The sequence below is a fragment of the Pleurodeles waltl genome, chromosome 3_1, assembly GCF_031143425.1.
Source record: "Pleurodeles waltl isolate 20211129_DDA chromosome 3_1, aPleWal1.hap1.20221129, whole genome shotgun sequence".
Lineage (NCBI taxonomy): Eukaryota > Metazoa > Chordata > Amphibia > Caudata > Salamandridae > Pleurodeles > Pleurodeles waltl.
In genome coordinates, this window is record NC_090440.1 from 631612334 (window position 1) to 631624754 (window position 12421).

Sequence of the window (12421 nt, forward strand, 5' to 3'; positions counted from 1 at the left end):
CCCAGGGGACATAAGTCCCCTGGGCATGGCCATTGGGCAAGGGGGCATGACTCCTGTCTTTACTAAGACAGGAGTCATTTAAATGGCGTCTGGGCGGCGAAAATAATGGCGCAAATCGGGTTGAGGCGATTTTTTTGCCTCAACCTGACTTGCCCCATTTTAAGACGCCCTAACGCCATTTTCCCCCTACGCCGGCGCTGCCTGGTCTACGTGGTTTTTTTCCACGCACACCAGGCAGCGCCGGTCTGCTAGCGCCGGCTAACGCCATTCCATAAATACGGCGCCCGCATGGCGCTTCAGAATGGCGTTAGACGGCGCTAAATTTTTTGACGCTAAACTGCGTTAGCGCAGTTTAGCGTCAAAAAGTATAAATATGGGCCATAATGTATGCAAGGGGGGCATTCGCCGTTATGGGGACTGCAAAAATGACACAGTAGAATCTATGAGATTCCACTACACCATTTTTGCCAGCTATTTTGAAAACCCTCAAAGAGCAGGCATTAAAAAGGGGTAAATCATTTGTTTTTAAAGGGCCCCAATGTACTTTGCAGGATTAGAGCCACAATTTTTGGTGCTAATCCTTCGAAGTACAACAATAGCACAAAAAATGTTGACTCTATTGTCCCTAACCTGTGCCATTGTGCGCAGTATGTTTAATACAGCGCACACTTGGCGGCGACAGGGAGCACTAAGGGAAGCAAAAAAAGTGCCGCTGCATTTAAATGCAGCCCCGCTTTTCCTAAATGTGGGCCATTGGGTATTACGTGGACGAGAACGAAGCCCTCAGCCTATTCATACATACATTGTATCCTTTCCTGTTTGAAAGGAACCTGTATTATTTTTTACAGCGCAGGTTTCTTAGGTGATCGTGTTTCACCTTAGGGCTAGAAGTGGGAATTTCTAAAATATCAATGTTTGTATCTAATGCTCACCTTTCATTTAATACACAGTTATTATAGTTACCGAACAATACTGAAAGCAACTGAATATTACCCACTTCGACTCTGCCCTAATGTATGGGTGTTGTCGCAGCCACTCCCAGATTGTTGGCTAGATAAGGACACCTGCGAGGAGCATCAGACACCCCTCAAGAACGTCTTTGCTTAGACTCCATTACCCAAGAGAAACAGAGGACATGAAGGCTGCTGTGTTGACGGTCCTGTTGTTCGTGACCTACGTCAAATGCCTGGTCGATGTGCCAGCTGAGCTAGCCGAGCCAGCCGACCTAGCCGTAGGTAAGATCACAAGACTCATTTTCACTCAAGACGCTTTATCATGTTCATTTGCGAGAGTGAAAGCTGTAACATTAGCGAATGATGCCTACAGAGAGGAGAAGGTGAGGATTATTTGACACTGCCTTTAAGAGAACAGTTGTAGGGCAAGCTGGACCCTGTCCGACTGCAGGGACTGTCGCCAAAATTAGAGATCCTTGCCAGCCTAGAGAGGATTTGTCCTGCGTATTTGCTGATTTGGCGACACATTTAGGACAGGCTGAATGCCAAGTGAGGTCTGTGTTTTTTCACCCACTCACCATTCATTTTTGTTTTACACAACCAAACCCCCAAAGCAGGAGTCTCTTTGTGTAAATAAAAAAATCGATTGTTTTGACACACATGGGGGTGAAGGGCTTGAATTGTAAGTTTTCACTGCCCAGAGTCTGGGAAAATGAGTGATGACTGCTCCACATTACTTATGGTGGACCTTTGTCAATGAGACCTGGCAGCAGTCGCGGCTCGTGGGTGTTAAAGTGGGCGAGCGGGGTGGCGCACGCTGGTGGGGAGGAGCAAGGGGTGGCGGGGGGAGGAATAGTAATAAACAATTAAAAACAATTAACTTAACTTACCTTGGCTCCTGCGCCACACGCCGCTCCTCTGCAGGCTGCAGGCACAGGCTCCCAGCCTGCCCTGCGGGCCAATCCTGACGCTGCTCAAAGCAGCATTAGAATTGGCTGGGAGCACTCAGCCAGGGTGCTTCCAGACAGACTAGGAGCCTGTGCAGTCTCTCTCCAGCCCGGCAACAACGTTGCTGGGCTGGAGAGAGCCCTGTGCGCATGTATGTTTGGCTAGCCCGAGATGGCCGGCCAAACACATACACTCTGACTCCCTCTCAGTGCACGTCACCCTCGGGGGCCCGCCCCTTTACAAGGAAACAAAAACAAACACTATTTGTTATTGTTTCCTTGTAAAAGTTTTGCAGCTGCCGCTGCTGGTGCTGGGGCAACACTCCTCAGCCCTCATGGAGGAGCTGCCCCTGCCTCGCAGCCCAGTGGCTAGCAGGTCATGAGGTCAAGATTTGCTGTTGGTGTATCCAGCTGAGGCTCTGCCATCAGAAATCCTGCAGCTCTCACTTTAAATGGGTTGAGGAAACTGCGAAGTTGGTTGAAGTGCCGTCTGATGGTTTTTTGCAGGTAACTGCCGCCACCTGACTAAAAAAGCCCTTGTTCTTCATTGAAATCAGTAGATTGTCATAACTGTATTTACAAAACAGGTACAATTAACTCCCCTACAGATGGACCAACTACCCAGAATAAGGGAGACTGACAAGTAAATGGCGACCCACATTTTACATTGCTGAAATGAAAAACATGTGCTTCAGAGCGCTACTGAGCCCTATCTTTTCAAACAAAAAATGTGCTCTCTTTTAGAGTTTGGGAAGACCCAACAAAGGTCACAAGACTTATTATGAACTGCTGTGCTTTGGGACAGATTGAACCTGTTCTTGAATGTGACTCATAAACCTACTCAAATGTTGACCATTAAAGGTTGACGATAATTTGACTGGTTTGAGAGCAGTCTCTGTGGCACATTAAGGGCCAGATTTACAAAGCCCTTGCGCCACGTTAGCGTCATTTTTTTTCACGCTAATGTGACGTTAACTAGGCCTTTTCCCAGTACCATATTTACAAAGTGGAGCAATGCATGCATTGATCCACTTTGTAACCCCTTGTGCCACATTATGCCTGCGCCAGGGAGGTTGCAAAAAATGGCACAGTGAAATCTACTTGATATCATTGTGACATGATTTTTGTCATTTTTAATGCGTTCTCGGGGCAGGCATTAAAGTGATGAGCCCATAGTAACCTACGGGCCTCGCTAGTGCTTTGCTGCAGTAGCGCCATGTGAGAAAGTAGCCTCTTTCTAGCCTTGTTACCCCCACTTTTGGCCTGTTTGTGAGTGTATGTCAGGGTGTTTTCACTGTCTCACTGGGATCCTGCTAGCCAGGGCCCAGTGCTCATAGTGAAAACCCTATGTTTTCAGTATGTTTGTTATGTGTCACTGGGACCCTGCTAGTCAGGACCCCAGTGCTCATAAGTTTGTGACCTATAGGTATGTGTTCCCTGTGTGATGCCTAACTGTCTCACTGAGGCTCTGCTAACCAGAACCTCAGTGGTTATGCTCTCTCTTTGCAAATTGTCACTAACAGGCTAGTGACCAATTTCACCAATTCAGATTGGCATACTGGAACACCCCTATAATTCCCTAGTATATGGTACTGAGGTACCAAGGGTATTGGGGTTCCAGGAGATCCCTATGGGCTGCAGCATTTCTTTTGCCACCCATAGGGAGCTCTGACAATTCTTACACAGGCCTGCCACTGCACCCTGAGTGAAATAACGTCCACGTTATTTCACAGCCATTTTACACTGCACTTAAGTAACTTATAAGTCACCTATATGTCTAACCTTTACCTGGTAAAGGTTGGGTGCTAAGTTACTTAGTGTGTGGGCACCCTGGCACTAGCCAAGGTGCCCCCACATTGTTCAGGGCAAATTCCCCGGACTTTGTGAGTGCGGGGACACCATTACATGCGTGCACTACATATAGGTCACTACCTACGTGTAGCTTCACAATGGTAACTCCGAATATGGCCATGTAACATGTCTAAGATCATGGAATTGCCCCCTCTATGCCATCCTGGCATTGTTGGTACAATCCCATGATCCCACGGGTCTGTAGCACACACCCGGGTACTGCCAAACTGCCTTTTCAGGGGTTTCACTGCAGCTGCTGCTGCTGCCAACCCCTCAGACAGGTTTCTGCCCTCCTGGGGTCCAGCCAGGCTTGGCCCAGGAAGGCAGAACAAAGGACTTCCTCAGAGAGAGGGTGTTACACCCTCTCCCTTTGGAAAATGGTGTGAAGGCAGGGGAGGAGTAGCCTCCCCCAGCCTCTGGAAATGCTTTCATGGGCACACATGGTGCCCATTTCTGCATAAGCCAGTCTACACCGGTTCAGGGACCCCTCAGCCCTGCTCTGGCGCGAAACTGGACAAAGGAAAGGGGAGTGACCACTCCCCTGACCTGCACCTCCCCTGTGAGATGCCCAGAGCTCCTCCAGTGTGCTCCAGACCTCTGCCATCTTGGAAACAGAGGTGCTGCTGGCACACTGGACTGCTCTGAGTGGCCAGTGCCAGCAGGTGACGTCAGAGACTCCTTCTGATAGGCTCCTTCAGGTGTTGCTAGCCTATCCTCTCTCCTAGGTAGCCAAACCCTCTTTTCTGGCTATTTAGGGTCTCTGCTTTGGGGAATTCCTTAGATAACGAATGCAAGAGCTCATCAGAGTTCCTCTGCATCTCTCTCTTCACCTTCTGCCAAGGAATCGACTGCTGACCACGCTGGAAGCCTGCAAAACTGCAACAAAGTAGCGAAGACGACTACTGCAACTCTGTAACGCTGATCCTGCCGCCTTCTCGACTGTTTTCCTGGTGGTGCATGCTGTGGGGGTAGTCTGCCTCCTCTCTGCACTAGAAGCTCCAAAGAAATCTCCCGTGGGTCGACGGAATCTTCCCCCTGCAACCGCAGGCACCAAAGAACTGCATCACCGGTACCCTGGGTCTCCTCTCAGCACGACGAGCGAGGTCCCTTGAATCCAGCAACTCTGTCCAAGTGACTCCCACAGTCCAGTGACTCTTCAGTCCAAGTTTGGTGGAGGTAAGTCCTTGCCTCCCCACGCCAGACTGCATTGCTGGGAACAGCGACTTTTGCAGCTACTCCGGCCTCTGTGCACTTCCGGCAGAAATCCTTTGTGCACAGCCAAGCCTGGGTCCACAGCACTCTAACTTGCATTGCACGACCTCCTGAGTTGTCCTCCGGCGATGTGGGACTCCTTTGTTTAACTTCGGGTGAGCACCATTTCACTCCTCTTTGTAGTGCCTGTTCTGGCACTTCTGCGGGAGCTGCCGGCTTCTGAGAGGGCTCCTCTTCCTGCTGGGCGCCCCCTCTGTCCCCTGACGCAATTGGCAACATCCTGGTCCCTCCTGGGCCACAGCAGCATCCAAAAACCATAACCGCACAACTTGCAGCTAGCAAGGCTTGTTTGCAGTCTTTCTTCAGGAAAATACTTCTGCACGACTCTCCACGGCGTGGGGCATCCATCCTCCAAAGGGGAAGTCTCTAGCCCTTGTCGTTCCTGCAGAATCTTCAGCTTATACTGTCCAGTAGCAGCTTCTTTACACCCACAGCTGGCATTTCCTGGGCATCTGCCCATCTCCAACTTGCTTGTGACTTTTGAACTTGGTCCCCTTGTTCCACAGGTACCCTCGTTTGGAAATCCATCGTTGTTGCACTGCTGATTTGTGTCTTTACTGCAGAATTCCCCTATCACGACTTCTGTGCTCTTTGGGGAACTTCAGTGCACTTTGCACTCACTTTTCAGGGTCTTGGGGTGGGCTATTTTTCTAACCCTAACTGTTTTCTTACAGTCCCAGCGACCCTCTATAAGGTCGCATAGGTTTGGGGTCCATTCGTGGTTCGCATTCCACTTTTGGAGTATATGGTATGTGTTGCCCCTATCCCTATGTGTCCCCATTTGATCCTATTGTAACTATACATTGTTTGCACTGTTTTCTAATACTATACTGCATATTTTTGGTATTGTGTACATATATCTTGTGTATATTTGCTATCCTCATACTGAGGGTACTCAGTGAGATACTTTTGGCATATTGTCATAAAAATAAAGTACCTTTATTTTTAGTATATCTGTGTATTGTGTTTTCTTATGATATTGTGCATATGACACTAGTGGTACTGTAGGAGCTTCACTCGTTTCCTAGTTCAGCCTAAGCTGCTCTGCTAAGCTACCATTATCTATCAGCCTAAGCTGCTAGACACTCTATACACTAATAAGGGATACATGGGCCTGGTGCAAGGTGTAAGTACCACTTGATACTCACTACAAGCCAGTCCAGCCTCCTACATTGGTGGCAGGGGTGGGATAAGTGCTCTGTAACTACTTGCCACTTTTGACATTGTACTTTTCATAAGAGAAAAATATACAAAACAAGTTCAGTGTATGTACACCTAACCAAAAAGTTTTGCATTTCTTTTCTCACCACTTTTCTAAAGTGCTGAAAAGTACCTCAAACTTTCTAAAAAGTTCTTAAAAAGTTTTAAAAGTTTTTTTCTGTCTTTCCAAAAGTTCTGAAAAACTTTTACTTCCTTTTTCTATCACTTAAACACTTTCTAAAATGTCTGGCACAGGCCAAACTGTTGATCTGTCCAAACTTGCTTATGATAACCTTAGCTGGAAAGAAGCAAGGAGTCTCTGCATAGAAAGAGGTTTAAGTGTAAGGAAGAATCCCTCTAGAGAACTGTTGGTAAATATGCTTGTTGAACGGGATTAGGCCAGAGCTGGCACCCCTGTTGAAAAGTTAGCTGATGGTTCCCACTCTGATTATGGGGCACCCCTAGCAAAAGAGGTGGGAGGGAAACTTCCAAGCCTGCCACCTAGCATAGCTGGTACTGATGTAGAGTCACACCATACTGATAGTTTGGTCTCACATCACAGTAAGAGTATCCCTTCTCATCATAGTAGAAGTGCTGTTTCTGTTAGTCAAGCTATTAGGGTGCCTTCTGTTAGGGCCAGGTCTCCTTTTGTTCTATCTCAGCATACTTCTGTCTCTAGACATGCCTCACCCACCCACCCACCCACCCACCCTGATGACAGAGTGTTAGAAAGGGAGCTCAATAGATTGAGAGTGGAACAACCCAGACTGAAGCTCAAGAAGCAACAGCTGGATTTGGATAGGCAATCCTTAGAGGTGGAAAGAGAAAGACAGAAATTGGGTTTAGAAACCCATGGTGGCAGCAGCAGTATTCCCCATAGTCATCCTGCAAAAGAGCATGATTCCAGGAATCTGCACAAGATAGATCCCCCTTATAAGGAGGGGGATGACATTAACAAGTGGTTTGCTGCACTTGAGAGGGCTTGTGTTGTACAGGATGTCCCTCAAAGGCAGTGGGCTGCTATCCTATGGCTATCATTTAGTGGAAAGGGTAGGGATAGGCTCCTTACTGTAAAAGAAAGTGATGCCAATAATTTTGCAGTTCTTAAGAATGCACTCCTAGATGGTTATGGCTTAACCACTAAACAGTACAGGATGAAGTTCAGAGAAACCAAAAAGGAGTCTTCACAAGACTGGGTAGACTTTGTTGACCATTCAGTGAAGGCCTTGGAGGGGTGGTTACATGGCAGTAAAGTGACTGACTATGAAAGCATATATAACATAATCCTGAGAGAGCATATACTTAATAATTGTGTGTCTGATTTGTTGCACCAGTATCTAGTGGACTCAGATCTGACCTCTCCCCAAGAATTGGGAAAGAAGGCAGACAAATGGGTCAGAACAAGAGTGAACAGAAAAGTTCATACAGGTGGTGACAAGGATGGCAAGAAGAAAGATGGTGACAAATCTCAAGATAAGCATGGGGATAAGGGTAAAACCAAAGATCCCACTTCAAATCTTAAACACTCTTCAGAGGGTGGGGATAAAACAAATTCTTCCTCTTCTTCTCAACCCACACACATTAAAAAGCCTTGGTGCTTTGTGTGTAAAAACAGAGGCCATAGGCCAGGGGATAAGTCCTGTCCAGGTAAACCCCCTGAGCCTACCACCACTACTGTAATACATCAAACTCTAGTGCCCCTAGCAGTAGTGGTACTAGTGGTGGGACTGCTGGCAACAGTCAAGCAAATGGTGTAGTTGGGTTCACTTATGGGTCCATCATAGAAACTGGGGTAGTCAGTCCTAAGACAGTTTATGTCACACCTAGTGGCATTGGCCTTGCCACACTGGCTGCTTGTCCCCTTACAATGGATAAGTACAGGCAGACAGTTTCAATAATTGGTGTTGAGGCCTTGGCCTACAGGGACACAGGTGCCAGTATCACTCTGGTGACTGAAAACCTAGTGCATCCTGAACAACACATCATTGGACAACAGTATAAGATTATTGATGTCCATAACTCCACTAAGTTTCTTCCCTTAGCTATAATTCAGTTTAGTTGGGGTGGAGTTAGTGGCCCTAAGCAGGTGGTAGTATCACCTACATTACCTGTAGACTGTCTCTTAGGTAATGACCTAGAGGCCTCAGGTTGGGCTGATGTAGAGTTTTATGCCCATGCAGCCATGCTGGGCATCCCAGAGGAATTGTTCCCTCTCATTTCTACTGAAATGAAAAAGCAAAGGAGAGAATGCCTGAAAACTCAGGATCCCTCTCCAACAACAGGTAAAAAGGGTATCACAGTATCCCCTAACCACCCTGCCAATCAGGATATAATTTCTGTGGTAGGAGAAACCTCTCCTGGGGTGGCACCTGGGTTCCAAGGGAAAAATCAGCTAGCAAAGCTGTACTCCCTGAGGTAGAAGTACCTCTCTGTGGGATAACTAACATTGGTGACAAAAAGAGCACCATTTTGGTTAACATGGAGCACCCCTCCAACCCTCCCAGAGAAACTTTAGTGCAGAAACCCTGCACTGCCTCACAACACTTAGGACAGCATCCCTGCCCTAGTGTGGAGCTCATAGGACAGCATCCCTGCCCTGCTCCAAATAAAGAGAAACAGCATCCCTGTTCTCTCTTCCAGCCATATGGACAAAGTTTTTGCCCAGCTATGGTTTTTCTGAGACAGCATCCCTGTCTGGCATTTCCATCACTACAAATAGGTTCAGTGGACAATTCCCACTGCTCTAAACTAAAACTTACTGATAGAAACTCTGAAAATACATCTTCACATTGTTGCTTAGCTAAAAAACTTCAAACAGGGTGGTTTACATCCCCACAGGGAAGTAACCAGATAGTGGATGATAAAGGGAGTAACCAGTCTATTGCAGAGCTACTCTCTACTTATCACCACCCTATACACTAATAAGGGATACCTGGGCCTGGTGCAAGGTGTAAGTACCCCTTGGTACTCACTACAAGCCAGTCCAGCCTCCTACACGCCATAATTTAACGCAATAATTTATGGAACTAATCCAACAAAGCACCATAGCATGGTGCTACGATGGAATATCGGGGAGCTAAACTATGGAACTCCTTCCACCTTAGTATTCGACTAATTAGCCACAAACTGAATTTTCGAAAAGCAATCAAAACCTGTTTTTTTAAACTCTAGTTCCCGGCTCTGGTTCCTGTTGTTATCCTTTAGCGCTGCGAGGCCTCTGGGTAGTCAGACGCTTTACAAGTTCAAATAACATAACATAACATAACATAATAGAATCATGAGTTATGACGCTATTGTGGAAACAACCGCCATGGTGCACCCTTTTGAAAATACTGTGCAGCGATGGTGTCGTTAGGTGGGGCAGGGACGACGCAAGAAAAGTGGCACATTGGACCGATGCACCACTTTCTTGTAAATCTGGCTCTAAATACTCCTAATTTTTACTGTGAGTGGATACCACACGGCTCAAAATAAATATTAGGTGTAACTCTGATTTAGTACATGGTGTTCAAAAGCGCCGCCTCACAGAGGTGAACCACCAAGATGGTGTTGATGTCTGATGGCTCCGTAGTTATAGATTACAATTCATTGTGACTGAACAGATATGCTTCATATTTTTGATAGTTACACAGAACTTGGTGATGCCAAAGTTCTGTACTTAAACTTTTTTATGTTTGTTTTGGAGTGGGGACTTATTTGTTATAGTTCTGGTATGTTTTTTTTTCGTTAGGTGTTTCACGAGAGTGCTTTAAGCAGATAAGAACTGTCTTTGTCAAAAAGGGCGCTTGCTCCGGATATGTTCCAGTCGCATCCTGTTCTGGAACCTGCCAAAGCACTGTATCGTAAGTGATCTCACTTTTGATGTTTTCCGGGGGTGAATTCATGTTGGAATAAACTATACAAACGATTTGGCAACATGTAATAAGCCTTTTATTTAGAATCCTTCTGTCCTTCTGCAGGGATAAGGAATATATCAAAGTTTATTATCCCAATGAAGGATTATCAGTAGTGCATAAACGGTAACGTCGTGCTGCGATCTCGTTTGTGCATATACCTATTTGTTGTGATTTGTAATATTTGCTAAAGTTTCATAATTCGAAATGTTTAAAAAAGTGTGGCCTTCCTACTTATCAAGTACCCATGGGTGTGAGAAACACAACACGCCGCTCTATTATACAGCCCCTTATGCCCTAATTGCACCTAAACTTCATGTCAGGCGAAGGCACACCCCTAGTACTCTTTGGCGGATATGACAGCGATTTGCTGCAGGTAATGATTTTCTATGGTAGGCATTAGACAGACATCTACAAGGCAACACATGGTAAATCAAATTCATCTGTCAGATTTGGTAAATGTAAATCTGCAGTAAACGTGAAGGACAGTCTGCAATATTTTCAAGGTAACCACATTATAACAAATACACTTTTTCCCCATCTATTCATCGTGTTTGATGACAAACTACCCTTGCTGAACTGATGTATAACAGGGCACTCACATGTACCTATATCATCATGTAGTGCAATTTTGGCATCCTCAGGGCATGCTTCAAACGTCTCGATCGTACATGTGGTGTGCCCCTGTACTCCCGAGAAGTATTGTGCAATCTGATTGTGTACCATAACATCACCATGCAAAAGGGTTTACTCATAAGACTTACAAGACAACAGGTATTTTACACCTATGCACCCAGGATATGGAAGAACATCCCTGTATCCATCAATGGCACTTCAACAATGCTCCTATTTAGGAAAGTTTTGACAACTAACCTCTTTAAAGAACACTACATCACAATCAGTGGCATAACATAAGTCCCTACCGCCCGCAGTGTGAGGGGTGAATTTAGTTCCATGAGTCGCCCTCAACAAAAGTGTTAGATGGTGGGCCAGAGAAGGGGGGCTGCCTCGATGCACTTTGCAGGGGGCTCCCTTCAAGGTTCGTTACGATGCTGATCACAATGTATTAACCATCCATTACTTAGACTTCTCCCCTGTTACTTGCAAATTTCATTTGACAATGAACAGAGCTTCATTGCCTTTTGGCTACCCGCACTATAGAAGTACCATATTCATACAAACATGCCCATGAACTATGACCCCATCCAAGTTTCAGAATTGGGACACAGAAAAGAGGTCAAGGTCTGCAGATGCTATTGACCTCACATATAACCTGAGCTGCTAGTTTGGCTGCTCAATTACAGAGAGCATTGAGTTAATGCAGAATTAGGTGATATGACACTGACTACATACACCATCCTGAGAAATCACTTCTGCACCACCATGATACCACAGCCAAGCTGGCAATTCTAAATCTAATGGCCTTTCACATACACATAACAAGGACATCCTGAACCACCGGAATTATGAGGTTTTGCAAAATTGTGTCACAAACGTTGGCATAGACAACAGCAGCAGGAAGAGCTATCAGAATGTTATGTTGCATACCTCAATCTGGCAACCATCTTGGAAGGTATAACAACATTATTTTGTACACTAAGTGTGATACCATTTCATGATGGCAGCTCACCGCTAGTGGCTTTGCTAATGCTTACTTTTCAATTATACAAACATTAGGGAAAGTCAATAAGAATAAACACACATTGGAAATGCCAGATGGTTGGCTTTGCCAATGCATTTCCCCTTTAGACATTGTAAATAGACATGTCCCCTGCATGCCTGACATGATTATTCTGTTGCTTAACCCCTTCAATTTAACTCTTCTTCCTAGGACTCGCACAAGGACAGTTGACATACAATACTCACATACAATGTGAGCATATTGCATTTTTCTTTTTCACACAAATGTATATGAAATCATTATTTTGGATATTTGGATGTGTGGTTACTCAGTTCAGAGTATTGGGTGTGCCAGTAAATGAAAATGAGTGTGTTGACCTAAGGTGGGATGCTACTAGATCAAGATTCTGAAACACAAATCATGACATTATTTGCATACACATACCTTCATGGCAATGTACACAAGAGATGACGCACTGGTGCATGAAAGGTACAATTTATTTGTATTTACAAATGTGATAACACAATTTTTGCCCATAGATCTGCACAGTCATGTGAAGTCAAGTGTGGGGTGCCATGTGCGAGGGTGGGTCAGTGACTGGTAGGTGTTTTATTCATGGTGGGTTGCAGTCCACAAAAATGGAGGAAGCAGTTGGCATCCACTGCTCCAAGTATGCAATACTGG

The 12421-nt window shown here is 45.7% G+C and overlaps 1 protein-coding gene across 1 annotated transcript in view; it reads left to right on the forward strand.

Moving 5' to 3' along the window:
• Window positions 1-1064: 1064 nt before the first annotated feature.
• Window positions 1065-12421, forward strand: part of LOC138284403 (integumentary mucin B.1-like) — a 31671-nt gene continuing 20314 nt past the window's right edge. Inside the window, exons 1-2 of the mRNA XM_069223139.1 lie at window positions 1065-1235; window positions 9954-10065. Coding sequence (XP_069079240.1) covers window positions 1136-1235; window positions 9954-10065 — 212 coding nt within the window. The 5' untranslated portion in view covers window positions 1065-1135. The remainder of the gene's footprint in view (window positions 1236-9953; window positions 10066-12421) is intronic.